At 43.7% G+C, this 22,412-nt stretch overlaps 1 protein-coding gene and 1 long non-coding RNA gene across 8 annotated transcripts in view; one reads left to right on the top strand and one right to left on the bottom strand.

Annotated features, from left to right (window-relative positions):
• Window positions 1-22,412, bottom strand: part of MICAL2 (microtubule associated monooxygenase, calponin and LIM domain containing 2) — a 213,511-nt gene that overhangs the window by 20,341 nt on the left and 170,758 nt on the right. For all 7 annotated transcript variants that reach the window (XM_077321819.1, XM_077321821.1, XM_077321822.1 and 4 more), the window contains 4 exons: window positions 20,284-20,361; window positions 12,362-12,459; window positions 8,660-9,947; window positions 2,680-2,774 (listed from right to left, as the gene is read on the bottom strand). In XM_077321819.1, coding sequence (XP_077177934.1) covers window positions 2,680-2,774; window positions 8,660-9,947; window positions 12,362-12,459; window positions 20,284-20,361 — 1,559 coding nt within the window. The remainder of the gene's footprint in view (window positions 1-2,679; window positions 2,775-8,659; window positions 9,948-12,361; window positions 12,460-20,283; window positions 20,362-22,412) is intronic.
• On the top strand, window positions 9,941-22,326 carry LOC143830030 (uncharacterized). Its single transcript, XR_013228323.1, has 2 exons — window positions 9,941-10,536; window positions 20,307-22,326. It is a non-coding gene; the product is annotated as an uncharacterized LOC143830030 (long non-coding RNA).

Raw genomic sequence — 22,412 nt, 5'->3', positions numbered from 1 at the left:
AAGCGATCGCCATTTTTTTTTCTCCGAGCGAGCGGGGATAAACGCACCGGCGAGCCTCTTTCTGTTTAGAGGCTTCCCTGGCTTCAGTCCTTCACCTTTAGTCACTAAGCACAAACCACTGAAAAGCCCGTTTGCTGAAATAAAGTCCCTTTATTTTTTACAAATAAATTCAGCCGAAAATCGGGCCCGTGAGAGGGGGGGGGATTTTTTTTTTTATCACTCGAGGCAGCGTGCAAACGATCATACAATCAAGCGACAGCTCACATTAGGCAGCTGGATGGGTCTCTCCGTAGCAACGAATCTACCTAGATTCGTTGCTATGGGTCGTTTTTTTTTAAAAAAACCTTTCTTAAAGGGAAAGGGGCTGTTTGGGAGCATGCTAACGGCTGCCCATTGGCTGCTTGACGGCCAGGGGCGGGACGAGCTTGGCAATAGCGCTTCCTTTCTAGCGATTTCTGCCGAGACCGGAAGCCTGTGAGAAACGCTAAAAAACGCAACTGATTCCACTACAAAGGCAGGTATGCATAACGACGAATTCCACTATTTTAAATGGCGATTTTTCATTCCGCAAACAATTTGCAACAAAGATCCCTGTGCGAAAAGGCCCCTACTCTCTAGTTTTACTCATAGGCAGGAAAACAAAATCAGAGTCCAGTGGCACCTTTAAGACCAACAAAGATTTATTCAGGCATGAGCTTTTGAGTACAAGCACTCTTTTATCACAGACAGGAATTTATTCATAAGCTTTATTCATAAATATATGCCATGAATCTGCTGAATAGTTGAACTGGAAAGCAAATACAGATTCTGCTCCTCAAGACTTTTGGCTTTTGTTCTTTCATGCGCCCTTACCAGCTGTGGATTTGTTTGCTCCCTTCTGTCAAATGGGGTATGGAACAACACTGCTGCAGGGATGGAAATGTTCCAGACAAGTAGTTGAGTGGCAGGGTAGCTACTTAAACAGCTCCTCCCCTTCCAAGCAGTTTTCTGGTGTGCTTCTAAGAGGGTGCTAAGAAGCATTATTCCAAACCTAGTTCATGGGGAGGAGGGGACTTGACACTTCTTGGCACATTGTATACACCAGTGAAGACAGACAAGGCCAGAGGGATTGCTGACCAGATCTGGAGCCTGGGTGAATCTACAGCTCACCTTAAAATCTGTTAGCATATTTTAATAAATTATGACATAGACAACAGCCATTTAAAAAATGGCAAAGTCCACACTGTTATTTAGTAGGTTGCCAGGCAAACTACCTTCTATCTAGTCTAGTCTTTATTATCACAAAGATAACCTTGAAAAGTGATCAGGTAGTGTTTTGAGAAACATCAAAAATCGTAGATGTGACTCAGGACACAAAAACTGGTAGAATAAATTATGCAAACTAGAATAGGCAGAGTTGCCAGCTCCAGGTTAGGAAATACCTGGAGATTTTGGAGGTGGAGTTTGAAGGAAACAGTTTGTGGAGGGATTTCAATGGGCTATATATGGCATGCTAAGAGTAATTTCATCTGCTGCACTTCTGTGTTTCCCCTCAAGACATAGGAACCACCCCAGATTGACACTTATCTATTTTCTGCTCTCCTCACTAGCCACAGTTCTTCATTTAAGACCCACTGGTGAAGGTCTTAAGGGACATTAGTGCTTGTTCAGTAGAATATGGAACTCCTAGGGCCATTCCGCACCGGGATCCATGTAGCAAATTGTTTTGCTGAACGAAAAATCGCCATTTTAAATAGTGGAATTCGGCGTAACGCATACCTGCCTTTGTAGTGGAATCCAGTTGCGTTTCTATCGTTTCCCACAGGGTTCCGGTCTCAGCAAAAATCGCTAGAAAGGAAGCGCTATTGCTGAGCTGTGTCCTGCCCCTGGCTGTCAAGCAGCCAATGGGCGGCCGTTATCATGCTTCCAAACAGCCCCTTTCCCTTTAAGGAAGGTTTTAAAAAAAAACACACACGTTGCAACGAATATGCGTTGATTCGTTGCAACAAACATTGATTCGTTGCATTACCAGCTAGCAGGTGATGTTTGAGCTGCCGTTTCATTGTTGCCACGCTCCCCCCGAGTGAAAAAAAAATCCCCCCCCCACAGGCGCGATTTTTGGCCAAAAACAGTGTGAAAAATAAAGTGAAAATAAACCAGCAAACGGGCCTCTATGATGCTTGTGCTTGATGACTTTAAACAGAGGGGCTGCAGCCAGGGAAGCCTCGCTGGGTAAACGAAGGCTCGCTGGTGCGTTGATCTCCGCTCGCTTGGAGAAAAAAAAATGGTGATCGCTTCGCCGGAAGATCAGAGGAGAGAGCCAGGGGGAGGGACTTTGCAGAAACCGCAACAATGGTAACACACAGAACTTTCCCGCTAGTGTTGCAGATTGGTTGCAGGAGTGTAGCGCTTTCCGGAGGGTGAATCCACTTTTTGGGATTTCCCTGAAAGCGCTACAATGAAGCGCTTTTTGCGGATCGGTTTCAGGAGTGTTGCAGATTGTCAACGACGTTGTGCATAACGGCAAACCTGTAGCGATTTCAATTAGTAACCATTGTGCTGTTTTGGACGAATGCGGAACGGCCCCTAGAATTCCCTATTTGAAACACTGACAAATTCCAAGGAAAGACACTTATTAGTTTCAGACCAAAATGTCCAAATCCAAACCGTTTGGGGAATGATGATGTTAAAAAGGATTACCTTGAATGGTAAAGAAGGCTTATGTTCTAATTCACCATCAGAGGATGAAGAACAATAGCGAGAGGCTTGTTTTCTTACAGGTAGATGTTTAGAGCCTAAAACAGAAACAAAAAGCTCAGTGAGGCAGACTTTATTTCCCCTGGCACTTTGGTCTTCCCCATAGGCCTTCATGTTGCACTTGCCCCTCGCTTTCCAAGATTACATCTAGTAACTGGTTGATCACATTAATTAACTTCTCAGCCACTGTTCAAGGCCTGCCCCAAGTGCCAATTCCCTGGCCACCCCCACATTGCAAATATATCAAGGTGTAGGTACGGAGCAGTTAATTCCCGTTTCCTATGCATGACACCTCAGCCTGCAATCACAACTCCAGTCTGTCATTAAAATCGACAACTGAAGTTTGCTTTGTCATCTAAATCAGGGGTAGTCAACCTATGGTGTCCATGGACCACAATTCCCATGAGCCCCTGCCAATAAACGCTGGCAGGGGCTCATGGTAATCATAGTCCATGGACATCTGGAGGACCGCAGGTTGACTATCCCTGATCTAAATGATTCTCTAAGGCTCACGAGCAGAGTTATTGAACTGAATGCATTAAGTCTGAGCCACTGCTTAAACAAATTACCCTTATGTGGCTTGTAGCATCTGGCACCCATTTTTACATTGCGACATCTGCTAAGTGTAAAATAGGTGGCGTCAGAATGTCTGGGTATATATATATATTTTAAAAATCACAAATGTAATTAGAAGCAAATGACTTTGTGAAGGAGTTTTTATCACATGACCTCATGCAACACAAATATTTCATTAATTAGGTCTAAACAAAAGTCACATATTTTGCTATCTTGTATGTGTGTGTGTAGAGCCTCTTGTGGCGCAGAGTGGTAAGGCAGCCGTCTGAAAGCTTTGCCCATAAGGCTGGGAGTTCAATCCCAGCAGCCGGCTCAAGGTTGACTCAGCCTTCCATCCTTCCGAGGTCGGTAAAATGAGTACCCAGCTTGCTTGCTGGGGGGTAAACGGTAATGACTGGGGAAGGCACTGGCAAACCACCCCGTATTGAGTCTGCCATGAAAACGCTAGAGGGCGTCACCCCAAGGGTCAGACATGACTCGGTGCTTGCACAGGGGATACCTTTACCTTTACCTTTACCTTTACCTTTACCTTTACCTTTACCTTTATGTGTGTGTGTGTGTGTGTGTGTGTCTAAACTGAAGTGTTCACTGTGATGTGCACAATGCATTCTTCCATTGACTCTGAGATTTATGCAAGATCCATAGGAGAGATTATAAGCAGCAGGCTAACATTTTCCCCCCAAGGATAAGCTTCCAAGGACTGAAGCCCACTTCTTCAGAGGCAGTGAGTAGATCTTTAAGTATCTTTGTTAGTTTTTAAGGTGCCACCAGACTCTGGTTGTTGGTGCATTGGACTAATGGGCATCCTTCTGGGAGAAACTGTACTTCAAAAATTCAAAGTGTTTTGTTTTGATACTTAAATTGTGTGTGAAATGTCTGTTTTAAAAGGCATTAAACATTAGTGCTTGTTCTCTTGCATTTACTTGCCTAATTTATATCCTCTCTAAGATGACAATAAAGGATCAGAGAACATCTGCTGAGATACTTAACTTGCTGCAAGATTGACAATTAACACCTAGATTGGACTCATTCAGGCAGTGAGCAGCATGTATGTGCTGCTTAAAATCATTGAGGATTTTGTGCTCTGGGAGCTTAGACACTGTTGATTTGCCATAATTATTGTGTGATTACAACATTTTATTGGGGACAGGCATAACGCCACAAGTGCTTTTCTCTCCCTAGAGCCTCCAAACATTTATATTTTATATGCTTTGGAACAAACAGATCAGATGATGATTCTGTTTTATATCAGTTCATTCAACCAGACAGTTTTTATGCCTAAGGGAGATTAAAAAGCAATTCCCAAGTCTACTGCAGATAGAAGAGCCATGTAAACTCTGATCTGCCTAGTACACCACATTTTAATGTTCAGCCACACTACAGTGTTCCATAAACAGGGATTAGGAAATTACTATTTGACCATGTTTCAAAGGATTTGTTGGACCTGGCATGAGAGTAATTTTTATTGATTTAAATAGGAAACACATATCCACCTGTAACTTATGTTGCAGCCAATTGGGATGACCCTGTTTCTGACTCAAGGAACCCTCTATTTCAGACTTCAGGCAGATATAGGTAATGAAAGGCACAGTGTATTCCTAGTTCTCCTTATCTCCCCAATCCACTTGGACTGAAATTCTCATGGAGTGTGGGCCATGTCTAATGACTTATCCCTGCCAAACTACTGACAAATATTCCTATTTTACAGGAGCTTAAAATTATTGTTTACATGTGTACAAGCATTTCCTCTCCCTTCCATTCATTTCCACCACCTGCTGCTGTTATATTTTCTCAAATCAAAATTATTTTCTTGGATTAGTTCTTTTCAAAGAATGTACCCCCCTGTGACCAATGAGATCTGAGCCATACAAGTGGAACATGACTGTTATCCACCATTCTCTCTCTCTCTCTCTCTCTCTCTCTCTCTCTCTCTGTGTGTGTGTGTGTGTGTGTGTGTGTGTGTGTTAAGTGCCATCAGATTGCTTTCAACATGACAATCCTATGAATTAAAGGTAAAGGTAAAGGTATCCCCTGTGCAAGCACTGAGTCATGTCTGACCCTTGGGGTGACGCCCTCTAGCATTTTCATGACAGACTCAATACTGTCTTTGCCAGTGCCTTCCCCAGTCATTACCATTTACCCCTCAGCAAGCTGGGTACTCATTTTACTGACCTCGGAAGGATGGAAGGCTGAGTCAACCTTGAGCCAGCTGCTGGGATTGAGCTCCCAGCCTCATGGGCAGAGCTTCAGACTGCATGTCTGCTGCCTTATCACTCTGCGCCACAACAGGCTCATTCATCCTATGAATTAATGACCTCCAAAACATCCAGCTTTGCAAACTAAGGGCTGTGGCTTCATTGATTAAGTCATTCCATCTCATGATGGATTTTCCTCTTTTCCTGCTACCTTCCAAATTTCCTATCATTACTATCTTTTCCAATGACTTGTCTTCTCTTAATGTGACCAAAATACCGATTCTTTGAAGAGCTCAGGCTTAATTTGATCTAGAACCCACTGATTTGTCTTTTGGGACATCCACAATAACTGTCACTATCAAATTTCAAATGAATACATTTTCATCTTGTCAGCATTATTCATTGTCCAACTTTCATACATACATAGTAATGGGGAATACTATGGTCCATTCTGCACGAGTTAAAAGTAGCAGAAGTCTTACAAATGGTAAACACTACAAACTTGACATTCCGCATGACATTGCACACAATTTGCAACACTCCTGCAACACTAGCGCTAAAATCGCTTAGTTGTAGCGATTTCCGGGGAATCGGGAAAAGTGGATCCACCCTCAGAAAATCGCTACACTCCTGCCAACAACCTGCAACACTTGTGAAAAAGATCTGTGCATTCTCCATGTTGCAGTTGCAACAAAGTCCCTCCCCCTGGCTCTCTCCTCCGAACTTCCAGTGAAGCGTTCGCCATTTATTTTTCCTCGGAGCGAGCGGGGAAAGTAACGAACCAATGAGGCTTGATTCACCCAGCGAGGCTTCTCCGGCTACAGTTCCTCCACAGAAGTGCTTTAAAGCTCCCCTAAGTCCCCAAGCACAACACAGCCCCCTGTTTGCCAGTTCCCTTTAATTTCGGCTGAAAATCGCGCCCGTGCGGGGGGGGGATTTCACTCGGGGGAGCATGGTAATGATGACTCGCCAGCTCATATGCCAGCTATATGGGTCTCTAGGGTCTCAAGGCATATTCATTGAAACGTGTGTGTGTGTGTGTTTTTAAACCCTGTGCTTAAAGGGAAAGGGGCTTTTCGGGAGCATGATAACAACTGCCCATTGGCTGTTTGTTTGATTGATGGCCAGGGGCGGGAACAAGCACAGAAAAAAATAGCTTCCTTTCTAGCGATTCCTGCGAGACCGGAAACCTGTGGGGAACGAATGAACCGGTACTGGATTCCACTACAAATGAAGGTTTGCAGAACGCCGAGATTGCACTATTTTAAATTCCGTTATTGCTTTGTGAAAGCAATTGGCAACATTGGTCCTTGTGCGGAATGGGCCTATGGCATGAACTAGCACTCTGCCATATTTCAATTACTATCCTCATCCTCATGTGGTAAAGAATGGAGCTTCAACTCTCAAACATTTCCCCAAAATCTTGTTGATATGTAAGATGCTACTGGACTCAAATCCAGTTATACCTACATCTGGCTGTCTTTAAAAAAAAAAAAAAAACAGAAGAGATAGATAGATAGATAGATAGATAGATAGATAGATAGATAGATAGATAGATAGATAGATAGATAGATAGATAGATAGATAGATAGGTTGGTCCTTATATGCCGCTTTTCTCTACCCAAAGGAGGCTCAAAGCAGCTTACAGTCACGTTCCCTTTCTTCTCCCCACAACAGACACCCTGTGAGGTAGGTGAGGCTGAGAGAGCGCTGATATCACTGCTCGGTCAGAACAGTTTTATCAGTGCCGTGGTGAGCCTACGGTCACTCAGCTGGCTGCATGTGGGGGAGTGCAGAATCGAACCCGGCATGCCAGATTAGAAGTCTGCACTTCTAACCACTACACCAAACTGGCTGATAGATAGATAAATTCTTTGCTGAGATCGAGAGACCACTGTTGGAGTATCAAGATTAAATCCATTATATGTCCCCGCTCAAATATGATTGTTACCTCTGAAACTAAAATATATGCCTCGTTATATATTCATTGTGTCAGAATGCATATACCATGAAAGATTTTAAATAGAAGCTCTTGTTCATGAGTCACTGCAGTGTGTGCTCCTCCTGTAGTGGACTGGTAATATTGGAAGACTCCCACAAGGCTCCTGTCCATGGCAACATTTTACGTAATGCAATAGGTTCTGTATTCTTTCTCTACATATTAGATTTTAAAATTAGATCATGTAACCACAGGAGAGATTCCACACAGGGGGAAAAGGCAGAGAGGGTAGCCATATGGAAGTGAGGCAAATCCATGCTTCTACTTGATGTTGCTGCCAGGCCACCACCCTCCCAGGCCTGGTGTGGATCAGGCCCCAGAAGCACCGGATTAAAGGAATGTAGAATTTTCTGAGTTCCCTTAGCCCACTGCAGGAGCCAGCAGGGCTTGTCCCATGGCACACACATGTGGACAGGGCAGAGCTGGGCTTTTCAAACCCAGCTCCTCCCTGTCCTAAGGAGGCCTATAGGGGGCAAAAATACCCTTATCAGCTTTGTGGCACTTTGCCGTGCTGCAGGGTGGACCAGGGTATTTATTTTTATTTTGCACAATCCCACCTTCCTGCAAAATAACCCCTCCACACAGCCTCCCCATGTGGTGGAACTAATCATCATCATCATCATCCAAAAAAAAAAGAATGGGGGAGTGGGTACCTTACAATAACAAGACCATACTAACAGCTAAATTGAGATACACTAACAAGGAAAAATCTCATATTGTTTACTTTTTTCTTTCCCTTTAAAATCTTTTCATTATCTATGCTTGAATACTCAAGGGAAAACAGTCTAAAATGATCAGCTGTTACAATAGCTCCAGTTAATTAAACAAATTAATCTTAAGAGACGCAGGACCTGAGATAAAACAAATTTGATTTAAAAAGAAAGCAACAATCCTAGAAACCATCATCAAATGAAAGATGCCACAATCAGAAAAAGAGCAATTCATTTTTTTTAAAGATGTATTTTCTTTCATTTACAGTCATATAGCACTGTAAAGAAAATGAGAAACCTCTCGTTTCTGCAGAAATCCTCCATGAAACCCAACACACAACATGGTATCCCAACACCCATAGCAAATTTAAATTGAGATATGTCAATGCACTTTAAAATATCTTACATTGCAAAATATCTTTTAAAATGAGCATTTTGCTTACCCACAAATTCTTCATTACAAGGAAAATTGATTACTTCCTCAGTTGTAAAGATGGTAGTGGAGGGCACAGGGGATGTTAAACAAGGATGGTTATCTTCATTGCCTCTCATTTTACCAAACAGATTCAAGAGATTGTTCCTCTGTACAGAATTATTTAAAAGAGCAGTAGAACTTTTGTTTTTGAGTCTTAGAGTTGAATAAAGATTGTGCTTTGGGTTACTTAAGTCATCTCTAGTAGACTTCTGGAAAGTCTCTTTAAGAGTAAATCTCTCTAGAAGGGATGGCACATCATCTATTTCAGCATGGGAAGGATATTCAACTGTGCCAAGACTTTCAGACGGGCTGTTATGCATACTGTAAACAGGAAAGGTTGTGTCGTCATATGAACATTCTCCTGTACTGTCTGAAAAACTAGAACTCTCTGAACTACCAGTTTCGAGTCCTTTTTCTGGAGTACAGGATTCACTGGGCTCTTGCATTTGTGTGTCGTGCTCTTCATAATCTTCACTGCCAGTAGGAGGGAAACTGAAGTCTGTGTTTCTTGGAGAAAGTCTGGCATTTGTCTCTTGTTTTTTTTTCAAGCCTTCAGCGGGGGATCTGAGAGGTTCTATGATGGATTTCTTTATGGCACTGGCAATTAGCCTCAGTGGTGATTTAGACTGGCCAGCAATGTGCCCCTTGCGACAGTTATCAGCATTCTTTGGAAGTTCATATTCCTGTGACATCATTGGTGAACAACTCTCTGAGAACTTTGGATGTCTGTAACAACTGGATGGTTTTGCATTCTGTTCTAGGATTCCTTGGCCTTCCTGTTCTGTTCTGGGTCCATTGAGCTTACCATCATTCAGAGCGTGTACCCTGGAATGTTGTTCCATTGAAAATGTGAGCCTCCTCATTATCTTGTTTTTAGCTTTGTTTATATACTGGTCTTTTGAAGCTGCTTTATCTTCGTTGTCAAAATTTACAGAAGAAGTATCTGAGCATTTTGCAAGCAATCCTGAGGCTTTGCATTCTCTGTACACTGTCTGTTTTTTGAAACGTTGGTCCCCAGAATCGTAACTGTCGGCTTCATGCTTCTTGTCAGTGGGGACTGAAGTCCTGTGCCCATGATGGAAAGATTTACTATGTACCAAAGGGCTGCTGTCTGTGCTGCTGTGAAATGAATGATGAGAAGCGTAGAAAGGGATTTCGTCAGGTACCTCTGTGGCTTTTCCTTTTCTTTGAAATGCCTGCCCATGGGGATTGAAATGTCCTGTTGTAATTTCTGGAGTTTTGTTGAGAGACATCAGCTATAAGGAATGCGTGCATGATTATTTTGGAAGAAAAATGTAGCCAGTCCTAGTACTCTATTTAGACAACATTTTCAACCTAACAAGAGAGAAAATATACTTTCCCATGTAAGTGTAAAGAGAGTCATTGGCTTTGAGAAATAATCATACATCTCACTTCCTGTTTTTATGTAAATACTCCTGGGGACAGCCAAAATATTCAGATTTTCAGATACCTGTGGGAGTCCACTTTGCAAAGCATTTTGTGGACTTGGCAGACAAACAGCTTGGCAGACAAACATTCTTTTTTCAGAGCTTTCTTTACATTTTGTACTTTGCAACATATCCTCTTGCTGCTTTGCCTTTTACCATTGTGTGACTAAAGGCCTGGAGAAATCTACAGTTCTGCTGCATGTGTTCTTTACTGTGCTGTGGCTTCAGTCCAAATGTGCAAGTGGAAAGCTACAGATGATCAACCATTATAATCCTAATACCAGACCACTACACTTCCTTCTGAACAGCTGGCAGGCTCTATCCCTGATTAACATGAAGAGCTTATCACATGCAGCTATATACAGCTATAGCAGGGAAGGATCTACAGCCCACAGAGGTACATGTGAAGATGCACTCCTGGATATGTATCCTAAGGGCCTCAAGGTTCTGCTGTATACATATATATTCATACTGAATGTGTGTAATCGTGTCAGTATCGGAATACTTTTTTATACCATTGGACTAGTTCCCTGAATAATCCAAAATCCAGATAGTTTTGAATTAGCGTGCATATGGTTGTTATAATGACTCAGTATGCCAAACAGATCATGAACATGACTGAGCGTATGGACAGGATTTTGGTCTTCCAGTAATGCCTAACCAAAGCAGAGAGGTCATGTGACATGATCAAGAACAGTGGTTTTCTGCCTCCAAGCCATTTCACTGGCTGCTGCCTGAGGGGGATGAGAAATGTTGGATGTGATGGTGGCTAGATGTGATCAGTCTCAATGAGATGTTATTGGGAGATGCACTGAAGGGAGTATTGACTGTTAGCCTAGTAAAATAGTCTTTTTTTATAAACTTTAATACTGTCTTGTCTGGTCTCATAGTTTATATACTAACTCTGCTACTTTTACACAAAACGATACTCAATGCTAACTAACAGTATGAATAATGAAGTATTTCTTGTATCCAGAATAACTGTGAGAAGATTGACATACTTTCCAACCATTAATGACATTTATTGAAGCATATTTTCTGTGCACTGAAGGGAACAATTTAATTGAACTATGAGCTCATTTTGTGAATGTTCCTGTATCTACCACCATATGCAACAATCCTGTTAGAGTAGGGTTGGATGCTTTGGTGCCCGAAGCAGCCAGTCTCTCTCAGCGCAGCCAGTGCCACGCCACGGGGGGGGGGGGATAAGCACGGGTGTCAGCATGCCACTTCTAAGAATATTGTATTTGGTAAGGGTATTAACATATAGTGCCTGCACCTTTGCTTTACAGCTGCTTTCTCTGAAGTCACAGCATAAATGGCCCTTCTAACCCTGTCAGTATGTATTGTATGCTCTGAAACTGTAAAGGATTTTCATTGCAGTTATTTCCTTTCTACAAAATCCATGTGGCATGCTACTGCAGTGGTCCCCAACCCCCGGTCCGGGGACCAGTAGCGGTCCGTAGATCAGTCGGTACCGGGCCGCAGCTCCTCCTCCCTGGCAGCTGCCTCGGGGGCTGCTTTGCCACTTTGCCACCGGCTCACCTTTGGTGCTCTCCGGTGGCCGCCATGGCTGGGTCCCCCCTCAGTGTGGCACTGTGCAGCTGCTGCTGGCAGCATCCCTCAGTGGGCGGCGGGAAGTCAGGGGTGCCGGCGGGAAAGCAAGCGGAGCAGGAGCTCAGGCGGCGGTGGCAACATCCCTTGGCAAAAACTACCCCCCCCCCCCGGGCCTCAGTAAAATTGTCAAGCATTGACCGGTCCCCGGAGATTAAAAGGTTGGGCACCACTGTGCTACTGGACAAAACAGATACCAAGAAGAAGCAGTAAGACAAAGGGAACAGAAGGCAGGGCACTACTAAGCATGAAGGAAAAATAGGAATGTCAACCTACAGAGATGTGTTCCCCTGGTGAAAATGGATACTTTGGATAGAAGATATGGCATGGTACCCCAGTGAGGCTCCTCTCCTACTGGGGCTGTATACCCAAATGGCCAGGAGTGGGCCTCTCCTAAAAAACTTAAAGGGTCTCCCAGAGAACCAGATTTACCACATTAATTCTCAATGTTGACTGATGTTCATGAGACAGAGGATCAGATCCATTGCAAACCTGTTCCATTTTGTAATAAATGGTTCAGTTGCTTAAACAGTTAAAGGAGCACAATTAATTAACAAACATATAACCAATCCAAACAAGCAAATTGCTCAAAATTTGTTGCTTCTTACCTCTGAGGGAAAGAGATCATCCTCAAAATCACTTTTAATTCTGACAGGGGTGTCCTTTGAAGATGTACCATTTTTCTTTGAGTTCAGGAGAGGAAAATCTATCAAAAGGAAAGAACATTCAACATGATAGGCCCCCAAACCATTTTTTCCTCAGAAAATCTTGCAAATGTTATTTTACTGCCCATATTAGCAGCATGTGCAAATGGCTACAAAACATGAATCCAAAGGCTGAAAAGCAGCTGGTGATTCAAAGTGCCTCAAAACTCCCCTGCCCATTAAAAAAACAAAATCAAATTTACAGATAATTTAGTGTTAAAAATAAAGCCCCGAGATGCTTAGAAGAGGAAACAATATCTGTAACCGCTCGGTGAGCGGTATCATATTTGATTAAGGGCCTGGAGGGGTGGAGATTGGGCGAGGCTGGTCCAGGTGAGGGCCCAAACAGAAGGCGCAGAGCACCTTCCGATTGGGCCCTCACCAGGACAGGTCAGAGTTCTAGCCAGTGCTTTGCACCTCCCGCCCCACCCCCACCCCACCCACGGAGTCTAAGGGCTAAGTGGGCGGTTGGCCCAATCATTGGGCCAAAGTTCTGACAGGGCCTGTCCACCTGGCCCAGCCAGGGGCAATCTGGAGACATCACTGCCAGTCAGCCCCTGACCACTGCAGGGATAGGAGGTCAGTAGGGCTGCCAAGGGGGATGAGAACAGAGGCTTGGCCAGGCTGCGCCAGCCCTTTCCAACCCAAGTCTGTCCTAACTGCCATGTCCAACTGTAACTTTGCCTCACAACACTGACAGAGCTGCAGGAGGCTGATGAGTGTTTCCTTCCCCCCTCCCTTCAGGCCTGCTGGGAAGGAGCCTCTTACAGCCCCTGACTGAGGGGAGGGAGATGTTTCCAAGAGCAACACAGAGGAGTCTGAGTGTATGGGTATAGGCATTCCTTTTGAGGGGGAGAACTTTCCCCTTCTGCCAAACAGCTGGCTGACAAGGAGGCCACATAAAAGCCCCTTCTCATTTAAAATACTGCTCTGGCGGAGGGTTGACACAGCCAAGCCATGTGAATCTCTTCTTCACAACTCTCTGTAGATTTGAAACCTAGTGCACAGCATTATTCTGCAGACGAAACTGGATGTTGTTGTGGAGGTTTTTTGTCTCCTGTTTCATCTGCACAACAACCCTGTGCAGTAGGCCTCAAGTCTCAAATCTTTCAATTCAACAACAACCTGTGTGGGAGGCCTTAAATGTTTCTTCTCCACCACAACCCTGTTCAAAGTAGCCCTTTCTGCCTGGGAAGCTGATCTTTATACTCTGAAGATGAGTTGCAATTCCAGGAGATCTCCAGGCCCCATTTGGAGGTTGGCTACCCCTGGGTTAGAAATATTCCTGGAGGTTTGGAGGTAGGACTTTAAAATCATACAATGCCTCAGAGTCTGGCCTCCAAAGTACCCATTTTTGCCTGCAGAACTGATCATCATAATCTAGAGATGAGCACCAATCTAGATACTATGGTAGGGGCTTGCAGACTGCAGTTGGGGGGGGGGGAAGTTGTGCAGGTGTGTCCCTCCTGGGCTATGGGCTATGGCCAGCCCTTACCAGCAACTGTTTTTATTCTGGGGCACAAACAGACAGACAGACCAGCATCAGTCCTGTGAGTCTGGAAAGTGCAGGAAGATCTAAATAAAGAATATTTACAGCCTGAAACTGTAAATAATGAGCAAGTAAATGGCTGGGGATACATGGGAACTGAAGTTACTTTTTTCAAGCCTGGCTAATAAAAAACAGTATACAAAATCTTACTAAGGTCAAGACTGCTGTTCACAGAGAGACCTCCTCTTAGTGTTGCCAGCTTCCATGTGAAGGTGGCAACCTACCCTACCCTACCTCCGTCACGGGGAGTCTGCTATGGGGAGAGGAAGGGAAGACGATTGGAAACTGCTTTGAGACACCTGAGGCCTGCTGGGTCATTGTAGACCATTCCCAGTTCTCTCAGACCTCTCACAGCCACCCATCCCTCATAGGTCATCTACTGAGGGGAGACGAAGGGAAAAGGTGTTTGTAAACCGCTTTGAGACTCCTTTGGGTAGTAAACAGCAGGGTACAAAAAAAAACAGGTCTTCTTCTTCTAAGGAGCAACCATGAAAGAAGCATGTGGGGACATAACATTTTATCAATAGTGAAAAAATGAAGACAGAAGGAGCAGGGTGGACATCTGTGTACTGTGACTACCCCATGTGTATTAGGGCAGGGGGACATTTCAATGTCTGTGGACGAATTCACTAAATGCAAGGTACAGTTCCTTCTCTCCAATCAGGATCCAGATACAATTGATAATGGCTGAATTCCTACAAATGGCAATTAAGCTGCGTGAATTTAACAACTAATTGACTGTATTCTGAGCTGTCTTATTTTTATGCCAATAAAGGTTGTTGTTGCTGCGGGCCTAATTCACACCAGAAGGGAAATGACGCATAACAGGGAGGAATTGGTAGCCATGTAATCTCCCCCTAAGAAGAGTGTCCAGTCTGATTTTCCCTTCACACATCCGAGGACATGGCTCTGGAAAGCTCATCTGTAATCACTATGCCAAAATTCCCAAAAGTCAGTCCTCTCCCATACTCAGTGAACATTCCAAACCACAGGTTCTTGACACCACCCATATCTCCACCCCCATGCCCTCATTTGCCACCATGCCACCACAACCTCCCACACAACACACACATTCAACCCCATGCCCTTACAGACTGGACAACTCCTCCCCTTTCTCTTTCAACTGCCAAGCTCTAGCACCCGTTATATTCCTGGATACAATGGGCTTTGCCCCTAGTATTCCATAAATAGTATAATGAGCCTAGCTGAAGTACAGAAAGAGTTTTCAAAGTTCAACTAAATGCCATCTCCAGATCAAACTGCAGCAAAATAGTTTCCAATATCTAAATCTGGTAAGAGTAGGGGGGATGGTGAGGAATAGGGTTGCCAGATCCCCCTGGCCAGCAGTGGGCGATGATGGGGGTAGGGCTGACAGATACAGATGGGGGAACTCCTAGAGATTTGGCGATGGAGCCCGGGGAAGACAGAAAATGAGTCCATAGAGTCCACCCTTCAAAGCATCCATGTTCTCCAGGGGAACTGATTTCTGCAGTCTGGAGAACAGCGATAATTACAGGGGATCTCCAGGCCCCACCTGGAGGCTGGCATCCCTGGGGGGAGAGACAAGGAATACAGTCTAACAAATACAGTTTAACGAGCTAAATATCAATGTCAAGCCAGAAAAAATGGCCAAATTACGTGTTACAGGTAGAGAAGCAGTATGGATGGAGGAATAATTTTCTCTGCTTCCTTTCCCTCAGTCTAAATAACTACCTCCTCAAACTGTAACTTGTGGGGGTGGGGGGAGTCTCACACACAGAGGTGCCCCAGTCTCTACTTGCAGAGCGGAATGATGTACTTTGTATCCACACACACACATGCACACTAGTGGAGCAAAATAGTAGTTTTGGAGGTGGAGTGATTTTGCTCTGGAAAACAGCATGGGATGAAGGTTTAAACATGCCTCCCCTCATCCCTCTGCGATGAACTCAGAATTTTTCTTCCTGGTGAAGCTGCCTGAAAATTAAAGCAAAAACATTGTTCAACCTAATCCTAGATCTCCCACCCCATGTTGCAGTCTGGGGAAAGGCAGCAGTTTAGTGGCAGAATGCCTTTATTGGAAGCAAAATACAGCGTAAAAGTTATGTTGTGGGCTGCTCATCAAGGCAGTATTATTGAGCTCTATAAGCTGGCCCAAAGTTCATTGCCATCTTTAGACTAGAGTCTTCTCGTGGGGGTGGAAATTTCCTCACGCTGAGAAAAGACAGTCTACAAGCAAACAATATTGATTGTCCAGAATGAATGGAGGCAGACTGTTCATTAGTTATCTGGTTTTCTAGCCAAGCCTTCAGAATTTCCACCGCTCTGTTCTTTCTCACCAGCCTCTGCACAATGGAGTCCTAGGCCAGCCTCTTTCCTGCATTGAACGAAGGGCTGCGCTCTGCTCCTGATGGTGCCAATTAAGCTCAGCAGGAGAGAAGAGCTGCAGCCATCAATGACCTCCCCCCCCCCAATATTACAAAGGAAAAAGCTTTTGTTCCCCACAACACAGGAGGCAATATTTATTTCAATATGGATTCTTGGATTACATAGCTTAATACGGAATTTGTATCTTTGTTAACAGACGTAAGTGCTGGAAATATTTATAGCATTTAGGACAAAGCACATTTACTAATATACGCATGATTACAGTCCAGTATAACTAAAAAACAAGAAAAGTTATTCCAACTGGATGTCTGTGTCTTTTGAGACAAAAACAGTGTGGCCTGAATCCTTCCAGAGTGGGGGGGTACGATTCCCAATTGCACGATTCTACACTTAACTCTACCATTGGTATTTTTTGAAACAAACGATCCTCCTACATTTAATATGGCAGCAGGGATGTGCTTCATGTTCATAATACTTTGTAGACCTGTGAAAGATGGGAGTCAGGTCTTAAGAGATCCCTGAAATGAAAACTGAATTCTTCCTGCTAAAGATTCTTTTGGTGGAATGAAAAAAAATGCAACTAAGAGTTATACAATTAGCAAGGAACATGAACTTGGGGCACCAAGGCTGGGGCTGGTTATCAAGGATCACATGTCCAAGCAGCCTTTGAAAGCAACCAGCCCCCCAGCATTTCACCACTGTCATGTCCCCAAAGTACATTAGGAGGCCAGACGGTTTCCAGGGAGCTAAAAAGGCTAATGGAGTTGGATAATGTGAGCTTACAGAAATGCTGGAAGCAATGCTATAGCATTCCTAAGGGCACTGTGAGGCACTGAGTGAGAAAGGAAACAGAAGTGACAATAAAGGAAACACAATAACAGAAGATTGGGGCAACACAGGCCACAGCTTTATTGACTGGTATAATGTAAGGCAGGAGCGAAGCATCAGGTCAACGGCCTGTCAGCTAATGCACCACATCCCTAGCCTGCATGACAAGCAGGCGTCCCTCAAAGGCAGAAGCCCCTGCATGGAACCCTTGCCACCTTGGACGACTGGCGACTGCTCCCAAGCTGGGCATGCCACTAAATGGCTCATCCCCCAAGGCAGGCACATAGGTGCAGCATTCCCACAAATGGATCCAGCCCAATGCCCAAAACTGACAAAAAGCTGTGACAAAAACAATGTAAGTGAAATTATATTCACAAGGACCAAATCAAAATAGGCAGAGAGGAACAGCCATAGCTTGCCAGGCTTTAAATAAAGAAGGTGCAGGGCTAGGCAGCAGCTGACCCAGCCCAGCCCAGCGGCCAGCAATTGACTGGCAGCCTGGGAGTCCACTCAGCTGCCACAGACTGGCCAGAGCCATGCTGAGGCTGTGCCATGTGGCTCCTTCCTCTGCCAGGAGCTCAAAGCAGCCACCAGTAAATCACGGACCATGGACTGTTTTAGTTAACTGTTGCACCAGTACAAGATCATCCAGAGATTTCGTTTCCCAATACCATGTTATTAGTTTAATCTTAGGAGTCTAGAATCCTATGACTGAAAGGACTAAGTGAGTTCCTACCCAGTCATATGAGATCTTCTCCTCCTCCATTTCTCCTTTTCTTCCATGTGTGCCTTAGCAGTCCCCATTAATATAGGTCAAAAGAAGGAGGCAGATTTGATAAGCGCTCATTCAGTACCTGATTAATTTTATTTGTTGGCTTATCTGGGAAGAGTATTCAATGTGTGTAGAAGAGAACAGACCACAACTGGGTAGCTGGAGAAGGAATATTAATTCACCATTAACAAAAGCTGGCACCAGGGAAAAGGCAAATAAATTTGTTTGCCAAGAACATCTAAACCAGTGGAACTCTGGCCCACTATAAGCCAATGGAGCAATGCTTGTGCTTATCTGATTTCCCAAACAAATTTTGTTTAGATTGTATACAGTTTAAAAAAGGTAAATATTTGGAGGTGAGGTAGGATGAGATGAGGGATTGAGAACACGTCATTTCTTTCAGGATACCAGCTGGCTCATAATACCACCCTGCCTCCTTCCCATGGGCTTGTAGTTCCCTTTGGAGACACATGGATATTATAACAAAATGAAAAGAAAAACAACAACAAAGCATTTCATCACAAAGATGAAGAGTTGGGGGATTTTGTACCCCACTTTTCCCTACCCCACTTTTTACTTTTGTACCCCACTTTGAGGAGTCTCAAAGAGACTTACAATCGCCCTCTATTCCTCTCCCACAACAGACACCTTGTGAGGTAGGTAAGACTGAGAGAGCTCAGAGAGAACTGGAACTGGCCCAAAGTCACCCAGCTGGCTACATATGGAAGAGTGGGGATTCAAAACTGGCTGTCCAGATTAGAGGCTGCCACTTTTAACCACTACCCCATGCTGGCTGTTGCTTAATTAAGCAGCAAATACACTTACCATGAAAAAGCTTAAAATGTGATTACATTCATGCAGTTACCTGTCCATTTCCCCCTCTTTCAAGAGTAAAAATTTGAATGTTGTTTGTATAGAGGCCTCTGAGCAGTATTAGCCACTAACCCAATATATTTTTGGATTCTCAATGAACTCTATTAATTCTTAAAAGCTAGATATCGGGGGAGGGGGGGAGAGAATTTCACAGTCACAGTGGAATCAGCTGCCTGAGGAATAAGTTCCCCCTCCCTGACAGTCTAAACAGCAGCTGGATAGATATTTTTCATGGATGCTTCAGGCTGATCCCGCATTGAGCAGGGGGTTGGACTAGATGGCCTATATGGCACCTTCCAATTCTATGATTTCAAGTACCAGATGTGAATATACTGTTGAAGAAGAGTTGGTACTTGTATGCCACTTTTCTCTACCAGAAGGAGTCTCAAAGCGGCTTACAATTGCTTTTCCTTTCCTCTCCCCACAACAGACACCCTGTGAGGTGGGTGAGGCTGAGAGAGCCCTGATATTACTGCTTGGTCAGAGCAGCTCTATCAGTACTGTGGTGAGCCCAAGGTCACCCAGCTGGCTGCATGTGGGGGAGCACGAAATCAAACCTGGCTCACCAGATTAGAAGTCCGCAGGCCTAACCACCACTACACCAACCTGGGTCTCTAGGGAATGTACAAACAGCTACATGAAATGCTGTCTGTGGCAGCATCCAATTAAAATAGCTTATGTCTGGAAAGCTTCTCCACAGCGCAAGTCAAGCCTAGCTTTTCTGGCAATGCATCTGCCCAGCCATAAACTGGAAACGGTAATGGTAAAAGGGAAACCCCACACATAATCCACAAAGCAGGGCCATATTCCTTCATGTTCGATTAAAATAATATCCAGGGTGGCACACAAAAATCTAAGACCAAAGTCCCTAAAAAAACAACAACAGTGCATATAAAATAAAAGCAAGTTAAAAGGGGAGAAATTAATACAGGCATCCAATTTTGAAAACAAATGAAAAATCTCCAGAAATTTCTAAAGCCAAGGCTGGCATGCCTATCCAGAAGTGCATCACATTCAGAAGCAGGATAGTTTTGGAGAAGACAGCAGCTGAAAGGCCTCTGAGGCCTGGCCCAGAGCAGTCTGAACTCCTAGAATGCCACCATGCATAGACTGCTTGCTTGTTCTCAATTGTCTGAGCCCTTACTAATAATCAAGCGCTAATGGTTAAAACACCCCCGCCCAGCAGCAGGCTTCCAGTCTGTTTAGTTTTGCCGAATCCACTTGCAGTGCAACCCTTAGAGTTATACATTCCTAAGTTCTTCTAACTCAGTGAGCAGAAAAGGTATGTCTCTGCTCAGGATGGCACTGTCAGTCCCTCAACTGAGACGTCACTTTTACACACACTGGGGATGTCGAGGCCAGGAACTAGAATCTCCCTTGAACAAAACACGCCTTTGGGCAAGGGACTGCAGAAAAAATGAATATAGGGCAACTTACTTGACTGGATTTTTTTCTTCCAGCTTTGGGACTTTCTGACCACTGAAGTGTCCTGAAGACTACTGGTTCTTCGCAGAGCTAAAGAGAAAGTGGAGCGACAATTTAAAGCAGCCATACATAACTGGAAAAGACGGCCTGATATGATCCAATAGACTCCCATAGCTTTTCAATAAAGGAAACTGATCTCTGATTGTACTTTTTGCTCGGGGCAAAAAGTTCTTTCTGTTTCATCCTCCAGCCTGGAAGTGCCATTCCATAGAGACAATGCACATAACTTGGCCACCAGGCATCATCACTCGAAGCTCCTGTAACATACCAGTAATAGCCAAACCAGGACCAAAAGTCCTTGTATCACTGAATAACTAAATTATCACATACTCTAGAAGTGCCAAATATAATGCTAAAATAGGTCTGCATTATCTAGAATGTATACATGAGTTAAAATTCATGTCCTTCATTATGGCCATTAATGTAAAGAGAATGCTAGATGCTCCAAGGCATTTTTAGTGCCATATGAAAATGCTTTCTCTTAAAAAAAAAAAAAAAAGACCTGACCTACATGGCACACACTAGCCTGATCTCGTTAGAGCCGCAAGGGAGTGGCGGGCTATAAACCTAATAATAATAATAATAATAATAATAATAATAATAATAATAATAATAATAATAATAATAATAATAATAATAATAATAATCTAGGAATGGTTGGCCCTGGCTCCTATTTGAATGGGAGACCACCAAGGAAGTCCATGTTGCTGTGCAAAAACAGGCAATGGCAAGCCATCTCTGAACATCTCTTGCCTTGCAAACCCTACAGGGTTTTCTGTGACTTGATGGCACTTTCCAGCAACACAACAAAGTGAGTGCACATGTACAATTTCATGGTAGTGCCATGGCCTTAGAGCTGGCAATTTAACATTTTCCATGCAGATTCATGTTTAAATATTCATTTACCACTAGAGGGCAACATTCATCAACCAGTATTTCCACTGAGCCTCTATCAGCTCCTTAAAAGATTTCTAGTTCAGTTTAACAGATTCTTACAAGAGCTTATTTGTGCTCTACCATTTCTATAGCTCTTATTGTTTTCTTCTGCCTGTGGGTTTTTGTACACATGCAGAAAGAAGAAAAATAGTATCTTGCCTCCCTTTTTTTTGAAAGGTTATTTATCATCCCAAGCATTTTCATGGGAAACACACAAAATACAATAAATGTAATTCTCACAAGTAGCTTCAAGAAAAGCTAAATCACATTGCTTGGCCCCATAAACAGCACAGCCATGAAAGTTCATACAATGGTAAGAGTAGGCAGATAGAAATCAACTAAGTAGGGCAAGCAGTGCACTGCTGAAAAGGGAAAGGAGCACATGATCAATCTCATGATCTGCTGAGAAGAAAGAAGAGTTTCAAGATAAGAGACCTGGAAGCTGATGGGAGAAGCCTTTGTAATCAGGTCATGTTCTTGGAAAGAAAATGAAATTTACCAACAGAGGTTTGGACAAAACAGAGGCTGTGGAGGGAGGAAAATCAACCACTTTTACTTCAAATGGGCTTCTTCAACTGGACATGCCTTTGGGTTCATTGTGACATTGGAGCTAGAGACTCCAAGACACTTTTAATGGCATGTGTGAAAATGACCCAATATCACTGTACAAATACCAGTGAACAATTACAATATCTTTTAGACAAAAGAGCCACCTTGTAGAACTCCAGTTGCTAACGTGAAATGGAAGTCCTGAGGTAAAACAATGGAATTTGTTTTGAATTTTGGCAACATTATTTTGCTTGGAATTTTTAAAAAAAGCAATATGTAGGTATGCTCTGTGATTCTATTATGCATGAGAAACCCCTCCCCTCTGAAGAAGCCTTCCAATAATCCCTCAGGGCTTCTTCCTGCCTCAGAGAATGTTGTATTCTAGTGGCCACTTCAGTTGGCATCCTTAATGTGTCTGGACGAGATAATATGAAGTGTTTCATATGCTTTTATTTGCTGTTGTGAATACAAGTGTACTATTGTGCTTAATAAACTGGTTTGATTCATAAATCTAACCTTCTCGGTGTGTGTGTGTGTGTGGGGGGGGGGGGTCTTGCTCTCCTTGGATTTCTAAAGAAGAACCAACAGCACTGCAG

This window comes from Paroedura picta, chromosome 2, assembly GCF_049243985.1.
Source record: "Paroedura picta isolate Pp20150507F chromosome 2, Ppicta_v3.0, whole genome shotgun sequence".
NCBI lineage: Eukaryota > Metazoa > Chordata > Lepidosauria > Squamata > Gekkonidae > Paroedura > Paroedura picta.
Note: the sequence above shows the minus strand (reverse complement) of the source record. Positions and strands in the feature narration are given on the sequence as shown.